At 31.3% G+C, this 12,387-nt stretch overlaps 1 protein-coding gene across 1 annotated transcript; it reads left to right on the top strand.

Annotated features, from left to right (window-relative positions):
* The first annotated feature begins 790 nt into the window (after window positions 1-790).
* On the top strand, window positions 791-11,795 carry LOC124946455 (uncharacterized protein PF3D7_1120600-like). The gene is made up of 11 exons (XM_047487173.1): window positions 791-1,492; window positions 2,159-2,280; window positions 4,687-4,842; window positions 4,916-5,123; window positions 5,227-5,351; window positions 5,438-5,571; window positions 5,656-5,921; window positions 6,182-6,329; window positions 6,394-9,531; window positions 9,707-10,846; window positions 10,973-11,795. The coding sequence occupies exons 1-11, from the start codon at window positions 1,305-1,307 to the stop codon at window positions 11,573-11,575; spliced, it is 6,228 nt and encodes a 2,075-aa protein (XP_047343129.1). The 5' UTR covers window positions 791-1,304; the 3' UTR covers window positions 11,576-11,795.
* The last annotated feature ends 592 nt before the right edge of the window (window positions 11,796-12,387 follow it).

The raw sequence follows: 12,387 nt of genomic DNA, 5'->3' as shown, positions 1-12,387 counted from the left end.
AGATAGATAGATAGATAGATAGATAGATAGAGAGAAAGAGAGAGAGAGAGAAAGAGAGAGAGAAATAGGAAAATAACGAGATGAAAGTAAGGGAAAAAAGGGGAAAAAAACACGAGCTCTCCCCCTTTCTTACTTTATAAAACGAAAGACTCGATGGCATTATTATTTTCGCTTTTTTCACGTACCGAGAGGGAAAGAAATACGACGATAGAATATAGAAGCGAGTAAAAACGAATAAAAGGGGTGGGTGGTTGTAGATGAGAAATAAAAATACGATTAACACAAGTTTCGGGGCGCGCCTCGCCGTTATAGCTCTTAATATAAAAAGAAAAAAATAAAACAAAAAAAATAGAAAAAAGATAAGATAGCGTCATTACGACTAATAATTAAAGGAAAAAATGAAAATAAAAAAAATGAAGTAAATCATTAAGCAAGATTATGCGTTTATGTTATTTAGTTCTAACCACTGAAATGAAAACAAAAAAATGTAATAAAAATCAATCATGTTACCAAACGAATAGTCTCACCTTTATTTTTTCTCCTCTTCCACTTTTATTCTAATATTTAATATAATCTTTTAATTAGTAAATATCAGATATATTTATATAAACAAAAAAGGAAAGAAAAATGAAGGACTCGAAATTAAATTTTTCCAACAAATCTCCCACGAATTTTTCAATATTTTTCAACGCATTCGTACAATCAAACAAAATTAAAAAAGATATATATATATATATACATATATCTATATTTACACATATAAAAAAATATAAAGAAAGAGAGAGAGAATGAAATTAAATCGAGGAAAAAATAAACGTATTTAGTACGAAAAAAAAAAAAATAAATAAAAAGAAAATAAAATTAAAAAAAAAGCCCGAGATAATCTCATTCCTAATAAATAAAGAAGTAAAAAAGTTGAATTGATTTATCTGGAGACTCAATGCATCTGTCGAAAAAAAAAGCCATCGTACATTTTCGCATAGCACGCATAAATATCGCGATATTGACGAATCGCACGTAAATCGATCCAAATTCCAATTTCATTGGGTAATTATTACAAAGTTCATTTAGCCGAGAATTACGACATTAAATCTTACTAAGCAATTTTTCTGAAGTTACAAATTTTTTTTCATTCCTCGATCTATCTCATTAAACGAAAAATCGCCGAGAGTTTAACAAAGTTACGTTAAGCCTACGTGATCGTTCACATTCTCATATAAAAAAATTTGTTCTTCTTTAATACGCGCTTTTCGTGATGTAACTCTTTTTCTAATGAAATTAAATAAAAATTACAATAAAAAAAAATGAGGAGACAATGGAAACTCGAATTAAATCTTTTAACGTGCCTGGCAATTTTTGTGACGGGAGAACCCTCGTTGAACGATATAACGTTGCAGGTGAACACGAGAAAACTGGTTTCAGTAAGCAGCGATAAATTTCTCAGCCTTGCTATCGATCCGCTCGCTATACTTACATCCAACGATGTCTCAACGTAAGTATGAGTTATATAGTACATATTACAATTACATGAAATATCTCGTCTTATTTCTTTTTGTCTCTCTCTCTCTCTCTCTCTCTCTCTCTCTCTCTCTCTCACACACACACACATACACACAGTTTGAAACGATTAATAAAAAAGATAGAAAGACGATTCATTGGCTCATACATATGTATATGATGAAAAAAAAAAGGAGAAAGAAAATTTCATTTCGTTTAGAAATTTTTTCATTGCGTTTCATTTCGTTTTATTTCGTTTTATACGAACGTTATGAGTAATAACAAATAGTGAAAAACAACGCGAATAGTATTGCTGATGATTGAAATTGACAAATTTGAAATCGATGGGAAAGAAAACGTTCGAACTTACGTCAACGATAAAATGCAATAACGACGTATAAACGTTGGATGTTGCTTGCACAGGAACGAGGGAATCTCAACGAGATTGGAATGAAACGCGAGCTGTTGTGCAGCTTTAAACGAGAACGCGATTCAATTTGAGGGGGATTCGAAAATGAAATCGAACGTGCATACGTTTTCGATTGAAATTTTGTAGCTCGATTCGGCATCGATAACGAACGTAGATTTTTATTGGTTCGACGTTGAAACCGCACAAATTGTTTAGGATTTAAATAATCCTTCGATCAATATCTTTTTTTAGAAATTACGAAAGAAGTATACGAATGGCCAGAGCCTTAAGTCCTGCATATCTTCGACTTGGTGGGCCTCAAAGTAACTTGTATTTACTCGATGAACACAACGACACAAACTACGTTTTTTCAGGTAAGAATAATACACAACCATCGTGCTATGACAAATTTAAAATTATAATTTCTATTACTAACAAATCACGTAGAACATTAGATATTAATATCTATTTTCTTTTTCAATCTCTCTCTCTCCCTCTCTCTCTCTCTATATATATGTATATATATATATATATATATATATATATATATATATATATATACATTCGGAACGATAAACGTAAGTCGGTAAACGGTCGGAATTATCGTATCCAACATATTCCCAATATTAATCCACGATCGTTTATGTATCTTTCTCGGGCAATTTCGCGTGCAATGTGCCGTTACAGGTGAATTCGCTGGCTAAACAATGCATTGTATGCTTGCATACGTCGACTCAGAAAAACGATAAACATGAACATGAATGCGCCTTCTCTAAGGGAAATAGAAACTTTCTGTACTTTTCCCCTCGAGAATCGAATACGTTACTCAAAAGAGAAAGAGAGAGAAGGGAGGAGGGGAGGAAGATAAAGACAGAAAGAGAAATAGAGATGAATTTTCCTTTGATTCAGACATACTAGTCATGTCCATTCTAATTATATATAAGCAAGGCGAAACTCACTCGACGTATACTCGATACCATACTAACTAAGCTTTTTCTTTTTTGTTACAATTCTTCCGCCAGCAATATAAATCCACTAATACTTCTTTTTAAACATCCAACCAAGAGCTTTTTCCAATGATCGCGAGATGTAACACACGATGGACCGTTTTAAAATCTTGTATGCTCGTTATATTAGTTCGCACGATTTTCCCTGAGAACAGATTAAGGCAGGATATATGAAAAAAGTATTATCTACTCTCACTATTATCCTTTACACTAGTCTTTTGATCTTTTAAATAATATCCAATGAACGAAATTATCAAATTCGATTATACGTTTATTCATTGACATTTTGTAATTGTTTATATAAATTAAAAATATTAATCTGAAAATATGCAACATACATTTACACATGTGTATAAATAGATAACCTATCATAAGAATTTAAAAACAAATTTACAGTTCTTATCGTTAATGTTCTAACAAACATTTGAAAATAATCTTTATTCCATTATTTGTTAATAATTTTATTAGCAAGTGCCATTTAACAGGAAGCAAGTTATTCAAACCCTAGCGATATGCAATATATATTTACACGTCTGTATTAATGGGTTGCCTATCGTAGGCGGTTTAAAAGGCAAATAATATCTGTCATTAATATTCTCATAAATATTTTACATTTCACTTTCTACGATATGAATCCAAAGTGAGTAGATATACTTCCTCATCATTCAATCTTCCATTATTATGGAAGTGAATCCGCAGAACGATTTGGGATTTAAGATGGAACAGAGAGCAACCTCGACTCGACAATACCTCCGCTCGTAACCATTTCCATCGTGCCCGATTTAACTTGTCTCGCTCTAATCTCACGATCGCTAGGGGATAACTCTTAATTGTCGAGGCTCCATTGCAAACGGTGCTGAATCATTGCACTTTTGGGGGATACTCTCTTCTAAAAAAAAAAGAAAAAAAAAGAAGAAGAGAAAGAGAGAGGAAAAAAAGAAAGGAACCCTGTCTCTGGTTGCGATTTGAATGCGATCACAAGGCGGAATAAAATCGGCATACCGAACTATGTTTTAAACTTAAATAGTAGACCTAGTTAGTAATCAGACCCTAAAATTTGCTTCACTGATTCGAACTGATAAGTATTTAACTTTCGAATGGCAAACAGGAGTTTAGAGAACCTAAACGTGGGCAGAATTATAGTCGAAAATTTCATTCCTGTCGCAAGGAATTGAAATAAGAAACAAAACGTGAAATTCTCTTTTCACAGAAATACACGCACCAATACTCTAGATAAAACAAATATTTTCAAACTATTTATTATAGTCCGTTAAAAAAGCTCTCTAAAATTTTCGAAACAATAAATTGAAATTTATTAACGAATCGAACTTGAAAGTTCTAATTAGAAATGTCAAATAAAGAGCTAATTTAGCATTGGAATGTGAGCATTTTCATTTTCCCAAAGGTAAAGGAAAATGGATAAAAGGGAAATGGTAAAAAGTAAAATGATATCTTTTCGTGTAGAAAGATAAATGAAATACTCGTATCTGACGTACGTGACTTATCAATGAATACGTTGAACATGCGTGGAACAGTCATTAGTCTTTGGCGATCACTCGTTAGTCAAGCGTCTATCATTCACATTGACGTGATCGAGGGTGGCAGCGGTGGAGGCTGCACGCTTGAACTACTCATACTTTTCACGAAGAGTTCGGAATTCTCTCCTCTATTACTTGTCAAGCGAGATTTTGACAAATTTGATTGAAAAGATGAAGAAAAAAATGAAACGTTCGTCGATAATTAAAGAGGATTAAAATTTTAATAAAAATTTAGAAAGCAATTGGAGACGGCTCCATCAATGGGCTGGAAAGACTGGTCTTGATGTGATTGCCTGCATATCACCAAGATTCATGACTAATGATAGCGAACTGGATCTCGTTTCTTTGACCGATCGAATGGGCTTCAATGTCAGCTGGCAATTGGGATATGGTTAGTATGAGAACGATATTGATCTTCCAGAACTTTGGGTTCTCAATTCGCCAATGAGAATTGTCTTTTTCAGAGTGCCAAACGAGATGCGATTTTAGTGGCACCGACGTTGGTAGATACGTTCGAATTTTGCGGAATAAATTGAACGCCATTCCGAGATATTCGAATAGTATTATCACTGGACCGGATGTGGTCGCTTATGAGACTAAAGAACAACAGGAATATCTTGAGAACTTTTTTAGCGAAGCTGACGTATCTCTCACAGCTGTCACGTGGCATCCGTAAGCATATCTCGATTGCTATTTGGATTGGTAGAATGAAATTAAAAAAAAAAAAAAGAAAAAAAAGGAGAGAGAAAAGAAAAATCCTGTAATATTCTTGCAGAGATTTCGCTGGTGCTACTTGGAACGACGAAGGTGTTTTTATGGATCATGATCAATTTTTATTAGATAACAATGACCTCTACAAAATTATAGAACGTGATGCTGCGAAGAAGCCACTTTGGATTGGTAAAGAGAATATTGATGGATCATATGGAAATTCAAAATTTCAATGAATGATTAACAATCTCTTTTTTTTATTCATTCAATAATAGCCGAATCTAAATACGAGACAAGCAAGAATCAATTTCTCGGTGCACTCGCCTGGACCAACAGATTGGGAAACACCGCAAAACTCGGAATACAAGTTCTAATGAGACAACCAACCGATCTCTCGAAACCAACTCCGGTAAGTTAATCGCTTCGTTTACGAACTTACAAAGGCGATTACGATTGGCGTTATTACAGTGATAAAGTTTGTAACTTCTTATAGGATTATTGGGTATCTGTACTTCACAAGAAACTAGTCGGTCGAGAAGTTTTAGATACGAGGATTCAAATAGGTAACAGAAGCCATGTGCACTTTTATGTACAATGTACAAAAGCTTCGGCTACTTATGAGAAAGGAGCTTTAACGATTTTTGGTATAAATTTGACACCAATGAAAATACGGGCAAATCTAAAGGGTTTAAAAATAAAAAACCTTCACGAGTACGTTCTAATGCCAGGCTTCGATGCAGAAAATCAAATGTTCTCGGAGTAAGTAATTTCATTTAATTAAAATTATTCAAACGTTTGATTATCTATCGAATTCGATTATTTAATTGTTCTCCTTTAATTACATTTGAATCTTTTATTGATCAATTATTTAATCAAGTCAATTAAATTAGATGGATAAATTAATTGAATAAAATGAACAAAATTAAATAATCAATAAAGTTAATTATCCGATTACTTAAATATTCGATTAATTTTCTATACTATAAATCTTTTAAGTAAATTATATTCGTGTCTCACAGAAGTGTCCTTTTAAATGGCAAACCATTGAGCTTTTTCAAAAAGACAGAATTACCCGAATTTGAACCAATTATATCGAACAACGAAAAGGGCTTGAGTATTGAATTACCATCAGGTGGTATAGGATTCTGGGTTGTACCCGATCAAAAGGTAATTCATAAAAAAGATAAATATCTTTACGATATAAATACGAAATAACTTTCGATCATTGCAGATAAAATTCTGTATGGGTCATGATGTTCAAGAAGAGAATCTAGTCGAAAGAATGTTGAAAAAGGAATTGCAGGAGAGTCAGATCAAACGAAATGAAATACCGCGGAAAAGAAGATTAATCGATCGACAAAAAATTATTGCACACCAGGAAAATAAGAAACGAAGGAGCTTAGTCAAGAGAGAAATAGATGGTAGAGAATGGAAATCAAAGAAAATTGAAATGCAAAAGCAGATCGAGAAGTATGAAAAAGTTCTTAAGGGAAAATTTGCGCTAAATGAAAGTAAAAAGTCTACGAGCGAATCTGTCGATTTTTCCGATTCGTATTCTAGTTCGAAAGCAAATAAGACAGTGGAAGATTTTAAAAAATCTAAGAGAGATTTCGACAAATTTTTATCCAATTTTCAGAAGACCGATCAGAAATATATATCGGAGAACAATGCAAGAAGGAATAGGCAACCTTGGATTCTTTCGGGTTCGAAGAAAGAAGAAACCAATGAGAATAATTCTTGTGAATTTTTCAGAAAGGAATCAATGAAAAATTTCCCGAGTGGTGACGTTTTCTTAGAGACTGATGATTCAACGAAGAAAGAAAAGGATTATGATTATACGAAGGACGAAGATGATAAAAGGGAAAAAGTAGAGCTAAAAGTATGGAAAGCACAGGCTATGAATATAAGACCGATCAATCATACCAAGCTCGACAATACTTGGATAGATGTTGACGATGATTATCGTGGTTATATACAGAATGAATTTTTCGAGACCGTGAACATGTCGAATGTGCGTATGAAAGAGAATTCGAATAATTACAGGAATATTTTGGAAGCTGAAAACATTAAAAAACACTCAATAAACAAAGAAAATGACAAAAAGGAAAATATCAAAACAAAAACTATCGCAGACGGTGCTTCAGATCTCGCTGAAGAGAGACGAATCAAAGAAAATAATCTGAATATGTTAATGAACTATTATTCAGATTCTTCAGTCGGTAAAAGCAATAAAGAGAATCTCGAAAAGCATTCTAAAGTAAAGACTCAAGGATCCAAACTCGGAGACTCTATCGTGGCTTTTCTAGATAAAACTAAATTAACATTGCCTGATAAAAGAAGAACCAAAACTGTTCCTATCGAGAAAAACGAGATGACGGATCTCGATGTTTTACATTATTCCAATTCAATCGATTTGCCGATGCACATTTCGGCTTATAGCGATTTGAAACAAAATAAAAGATTGAAGAGAAAAGTAAACGACTTGAATATGATACTGGAGAAAGAGATGATCGATGAGGATGATGAAAATTTGAAGGATTGTCGGTGTAGAGTGATCAGAAATTTGAACGATGACTTAAAATTAATTCGTTGTAAGGCAAAACGACACGTAAATGAAAATTACGAAGAAATTACGGAATCTGATAGCGATGACGTAAGGTCTTATGAAACTGAACATTATGAAGAAATTACAGAATCTGATAATTATAGAAATGAAAATTATGAAAAAACTGCAGAATCTGATAATAGAAACATAGTGAATTATAAAACTCAACGTCATGAAGAACCTACAGAATCTGATAATGAAAACGTAAGGACTTATGATACTGAATATTATGAAGAACCTACAGAATCTGATAATGAAAACGTAAGGACTTATGAAATTGAACATTATGAAAAAACTACAGAATCTTATAATGGAAACGTAAAGAATTATAAAACTAAAAATTACGAAGTCTTTAGAGAATCTGATAATGAAAAAGTCAAGGATCATGAAACTGAACAATCGAAAGCCGATCAACAGTTGGTGGAATCGATTGAAACAGATTTCGATCAAAAGGATAATCATGAAATCGACAATTCGTCTATGCTTATGGCAGAGCTAAGAAATCACTTGTCTGGGACTTTTCAGGATGTTTCAGAAATAAACAATTCTATGATAAACGATTATGAACTAGGAACTGAAGAAGACAAGTTTTTTCGTGGCCCTTCGGGGCAAACCAAAGAAAAGAAAACGGCGATTAATTTTAACAAGAATGCTTACAGCATTACTCCGGGGCTTTCACAAAATATTCCATCCAATTCGAAGGAGATCAAAACTACTGAAGTCTGGTACGATAAACGCACGTCGTCTTCGAGAGAACCAGAAGAAACAGAAACAAAGAAAAGCGAAGATCTTACAACCGCAACACTCGACCGAAAAATATCTTCCAAAAGGATCACGAAACAAATAAGAAACGATCAAAGTCGAAGAACATCAACGGATGAGTTATCGAAAACTTCGAAAAAGTTAGTCCCAAGAACAGTGGATCCTTCAAAGACAGAAATAAAGTCTAATTCGAAAAAATACGAGATAACGGAAGTTCCTGAAGTTCCGGACAACGATACTTTAATGGTCTTTAAAAATGAGAACGAAAAGAGAAAGAGGAATACGCCATCAAATTTAAGAGGAAATTTAAAGAGGAATACACTGATCTCAAGGGAAAAGGACAAACAAGGACAACATCAGCATAATTACAGGAAACGAAGAAAGACACTGAGGCAAAAACTAAACGCAAAAGAAGAGAATATCTTGCAGCAATATGACGACGAGATATCGAACGTGATAAAAAGAAATATAGAGGAGTATAAGATAAAAGATAAAAATGGAAACTTGAAAAGAAAGATAAGAGAAAATTTAAGAAATAACGAGGACTATGAAGACATGACCGATCTAAAGAAAGTTGGATACATTTCAACTTACGAACCGATACATTACGATACGTTAAAAAAAGAAAAACAGATAAATCGAGAAAAAAAAAGAAAATATATTCCCCAGGTAGCTATCATTGGACCTTTGAAGAAAATCCAAGAAAAATTGATCAGATCTAAGAGATATCGTAATCTAGAGGATCCACGTGTCATACTCCATACAAAATACGATGGAACAAATTCAAAATTAATTCAATCGTTAGGATTCCCATATAATATTATAAATGAAGGTAAACGAAACGATAAAGATCAACTTGCTTTTGATAAAAGATATTATGTTCTGGTCGATTCTAACAAGGAGAAAGATCCATGGATGTTTCGGTATCAAAGAAAATCGGAGGAAAAATTGAGGAATGCTTATGAAAATAATGAGAGAGAGAAATTGCCGGAAAACTCGAAGGTAAATTAATTTTCATTAGACTTATTGAAGAACAATCCATATTGCAATATAATTTGTAAAAGTCTGATTTAATATAAAGAGTACCATGGAAATCAATAAGATAACTATTTCATATTTTTTCCTTATATCATCTTCTTTTATTTTCATTCTAGTAATCGATCATTTCCTTTTCTAGGTTCGTACATTAGAGATACCCATTACGTATATATACGACAAATCCAAAGAAACAATCAATTCAGAAGAAACATTGAAATCACGAATCTCCAAACATAAAGTTTATGCTATTGATTCTACGATTTACACGGATGACAATTCAGAATTGCAAACTCATGAATATTCTTCTGAATTATTGATCTCTGATAATGATTCGACGGCAGACGTTTACAATTTAATTCTCAAGCCGAAATTGAACAGAGGACAGAAGAATAATCAGTATCAAAGAAGTTCACCGATTTTGTATGTTTTAAACACAAAAAGACAAAATGACTTAAAGAAACAATCGGATGTCGAATCGTATGTTTTGGAACGTAGAAACACGAATGATCATTTGGAGAAAGAATTTGAAACTGTTAATAATTCTACGAATTCCGAACAAGATGATTCTGAATCGATGGAAGAAGATATTACGAAAGAAGATGAGTCGATTACGATAAATCCAAGTCCGATGAAAAATTCTGAAAAAAATGAAGAAAATTCTAAGACTGACGAAAATCAAGAAAACATTGATAATCATCGAGCTCGAAGAGATATCGAAGAGATGAGTTCAATATTAATTAAAAAATTACCATTGTCGCTGTACGAAAAAAATAAAATTGCATGGTCAAAACTATATAATTATTTGAATTTAAACAAGGATTTTTCGACTGATAAATCGATCGAGAATTCAAAACGACTTTCAAAATTATTTAAGAAATTAAATTTTATCGAAAGTATATTTAATCCAACAAAAAAATCATTATTATCTTTCGACACACGTTTCACTAAAAATCATCGAATCGACAAAGATCTTTCGAAAAAAACCATTCCTTTTTCGAAAAATATAGATTTTTTGGAGAGTTTAGAACACATTTTATTCAATGATAGTGTATATTTCAAATCGGAAAAAAATAAATCTTCTATAAACGAAATAGGAGGACATGTAACATCTGAGAAACATTCAGACGAACTTGATAAAGAAGTACTGAATGAGATAAACCATGAAAATGAAGATTTTAGCGTGAAAAGAGATACAAATGAATGGTTAAAAATGTTACCTTTGATAATACAAAAAAATAAGCGCGAACATGGACAATTGCAAGAAAAAAACAATTACGAGGTATATTAAAACATATTTAAATTAATATTTACAATAAATTAAAAATAAACATATTATATATATATATATATATATATATATATATATATTGAGTTTAATTAATCTAATGTAATTAATATTTTTTAGATAAGTTCTTTACAACCCAGCAACATGTTTCAAAGTAAAAACGAAATTGTTAAAAATCCAAAATTAAATTTAAAAAACGCATACAGTTATATAAATGAAAATAATAATAAACCATTGGAAGATATAGATCATGAAAATTTAAATAAAGAATCAGAGAAACTTTATCAACTTTGGGAATTCAATCCATTATTAAGTTCGGAAGAAGAAAACTATGTAGTAGATAATTTTTTGGAATCTTTTTTACGGCACGATTCACTGATGAAGAATGATGATCATAAGAATGAACCGAATGTCAGTAATAAATCATCGTCGTTTCTTCAAGGAGCTATTCCGGAATTACAAGAAGAGATAACCGAAAGATTTAATACACCCCAGAACGTAACTAAATCTTTGAAAGAATTCACAGAAAGCTTCGATAAAAAGTTTAACGAGACTTTACTGAAAGATGATAAAAATGAAACCGTTGAAAATTCAATTTCGTCCACGATCATGCATTTTTCAAATGATGATAAGTCTACGAGCATTTTTCAAACGATTATAACGAACGTGCAAAAATTTTTCACTCCTTTCTCTGACTTTATTCGTACGCTCTATAGAAAATAATAAATTTATAATGTTATTTCATTTATATTTCATGCATTCATACTATTTCTTTTTAAAAATACAAATCATGCAACTTAGCTATATCTTTATAATACTTAATTGAGAATATCGGATTTGTAATAAACTATATACATGCATCTAAATGTAAGTACATAAGTGAGAAAAGAAAAAAAGGATGGTGTAATAAATGACAAATAATATTCTAGGATAATTATTATACGATCCCTTTAATATATATATATATATATTACATATATCATATATATTATATATATATATATATATATATATATATATATATGTATAATATATATGTATGTATATATATATATATATAATATATATGTATATGTATATGTAGATCTTTCTGAGGAACTTATTAAAATTTGTAAAATAATAAATTAGGATATATATATATAAGGCACTACAATGGATAGTACTGGTAGATATATATTATAGACTGATAATATATTATTACTATGGTAACCTTTTAGATTGTTATTATAATAATATAATTATATTTAATACAATTAACATGATTGTTATGTATGGTGTCGAAAAGTTTTATTTTGGAGATGTAATTATATTTTGTACAATTAGAAAACCAGTAGGATCCTTTACAAAATGTAGTGCAAATTTAGTCGGACTAAACACACGAATACATGAAAAAGAAATATATATATATATATATATATATATATATATATATATATATATATATATATATATATATATAAAATACAATGCTTTATCGATAAATAAAATCTTTTTTTAGAATTTGATAGATTGATATAATTGTCATTCGTATATCT

The sequence above is a fragment of the Vespa velutina genome, chromosome 2 (genome assembly GCF_912470025.1).
Source record: "Vespa velutina chromosome 2, iVesVel2.1, whole genome shotgun sequence".
NCBI lineage: Eukaryota > Metazoa > Arthropoda > Insecta > Hymenoptera > Vespidae > Vespa > Vespa velutina.
Note: the sequence above shows the minus strand (reverse complement) of the source record. Positions and strands in the feature narration are given on the sequence as shown.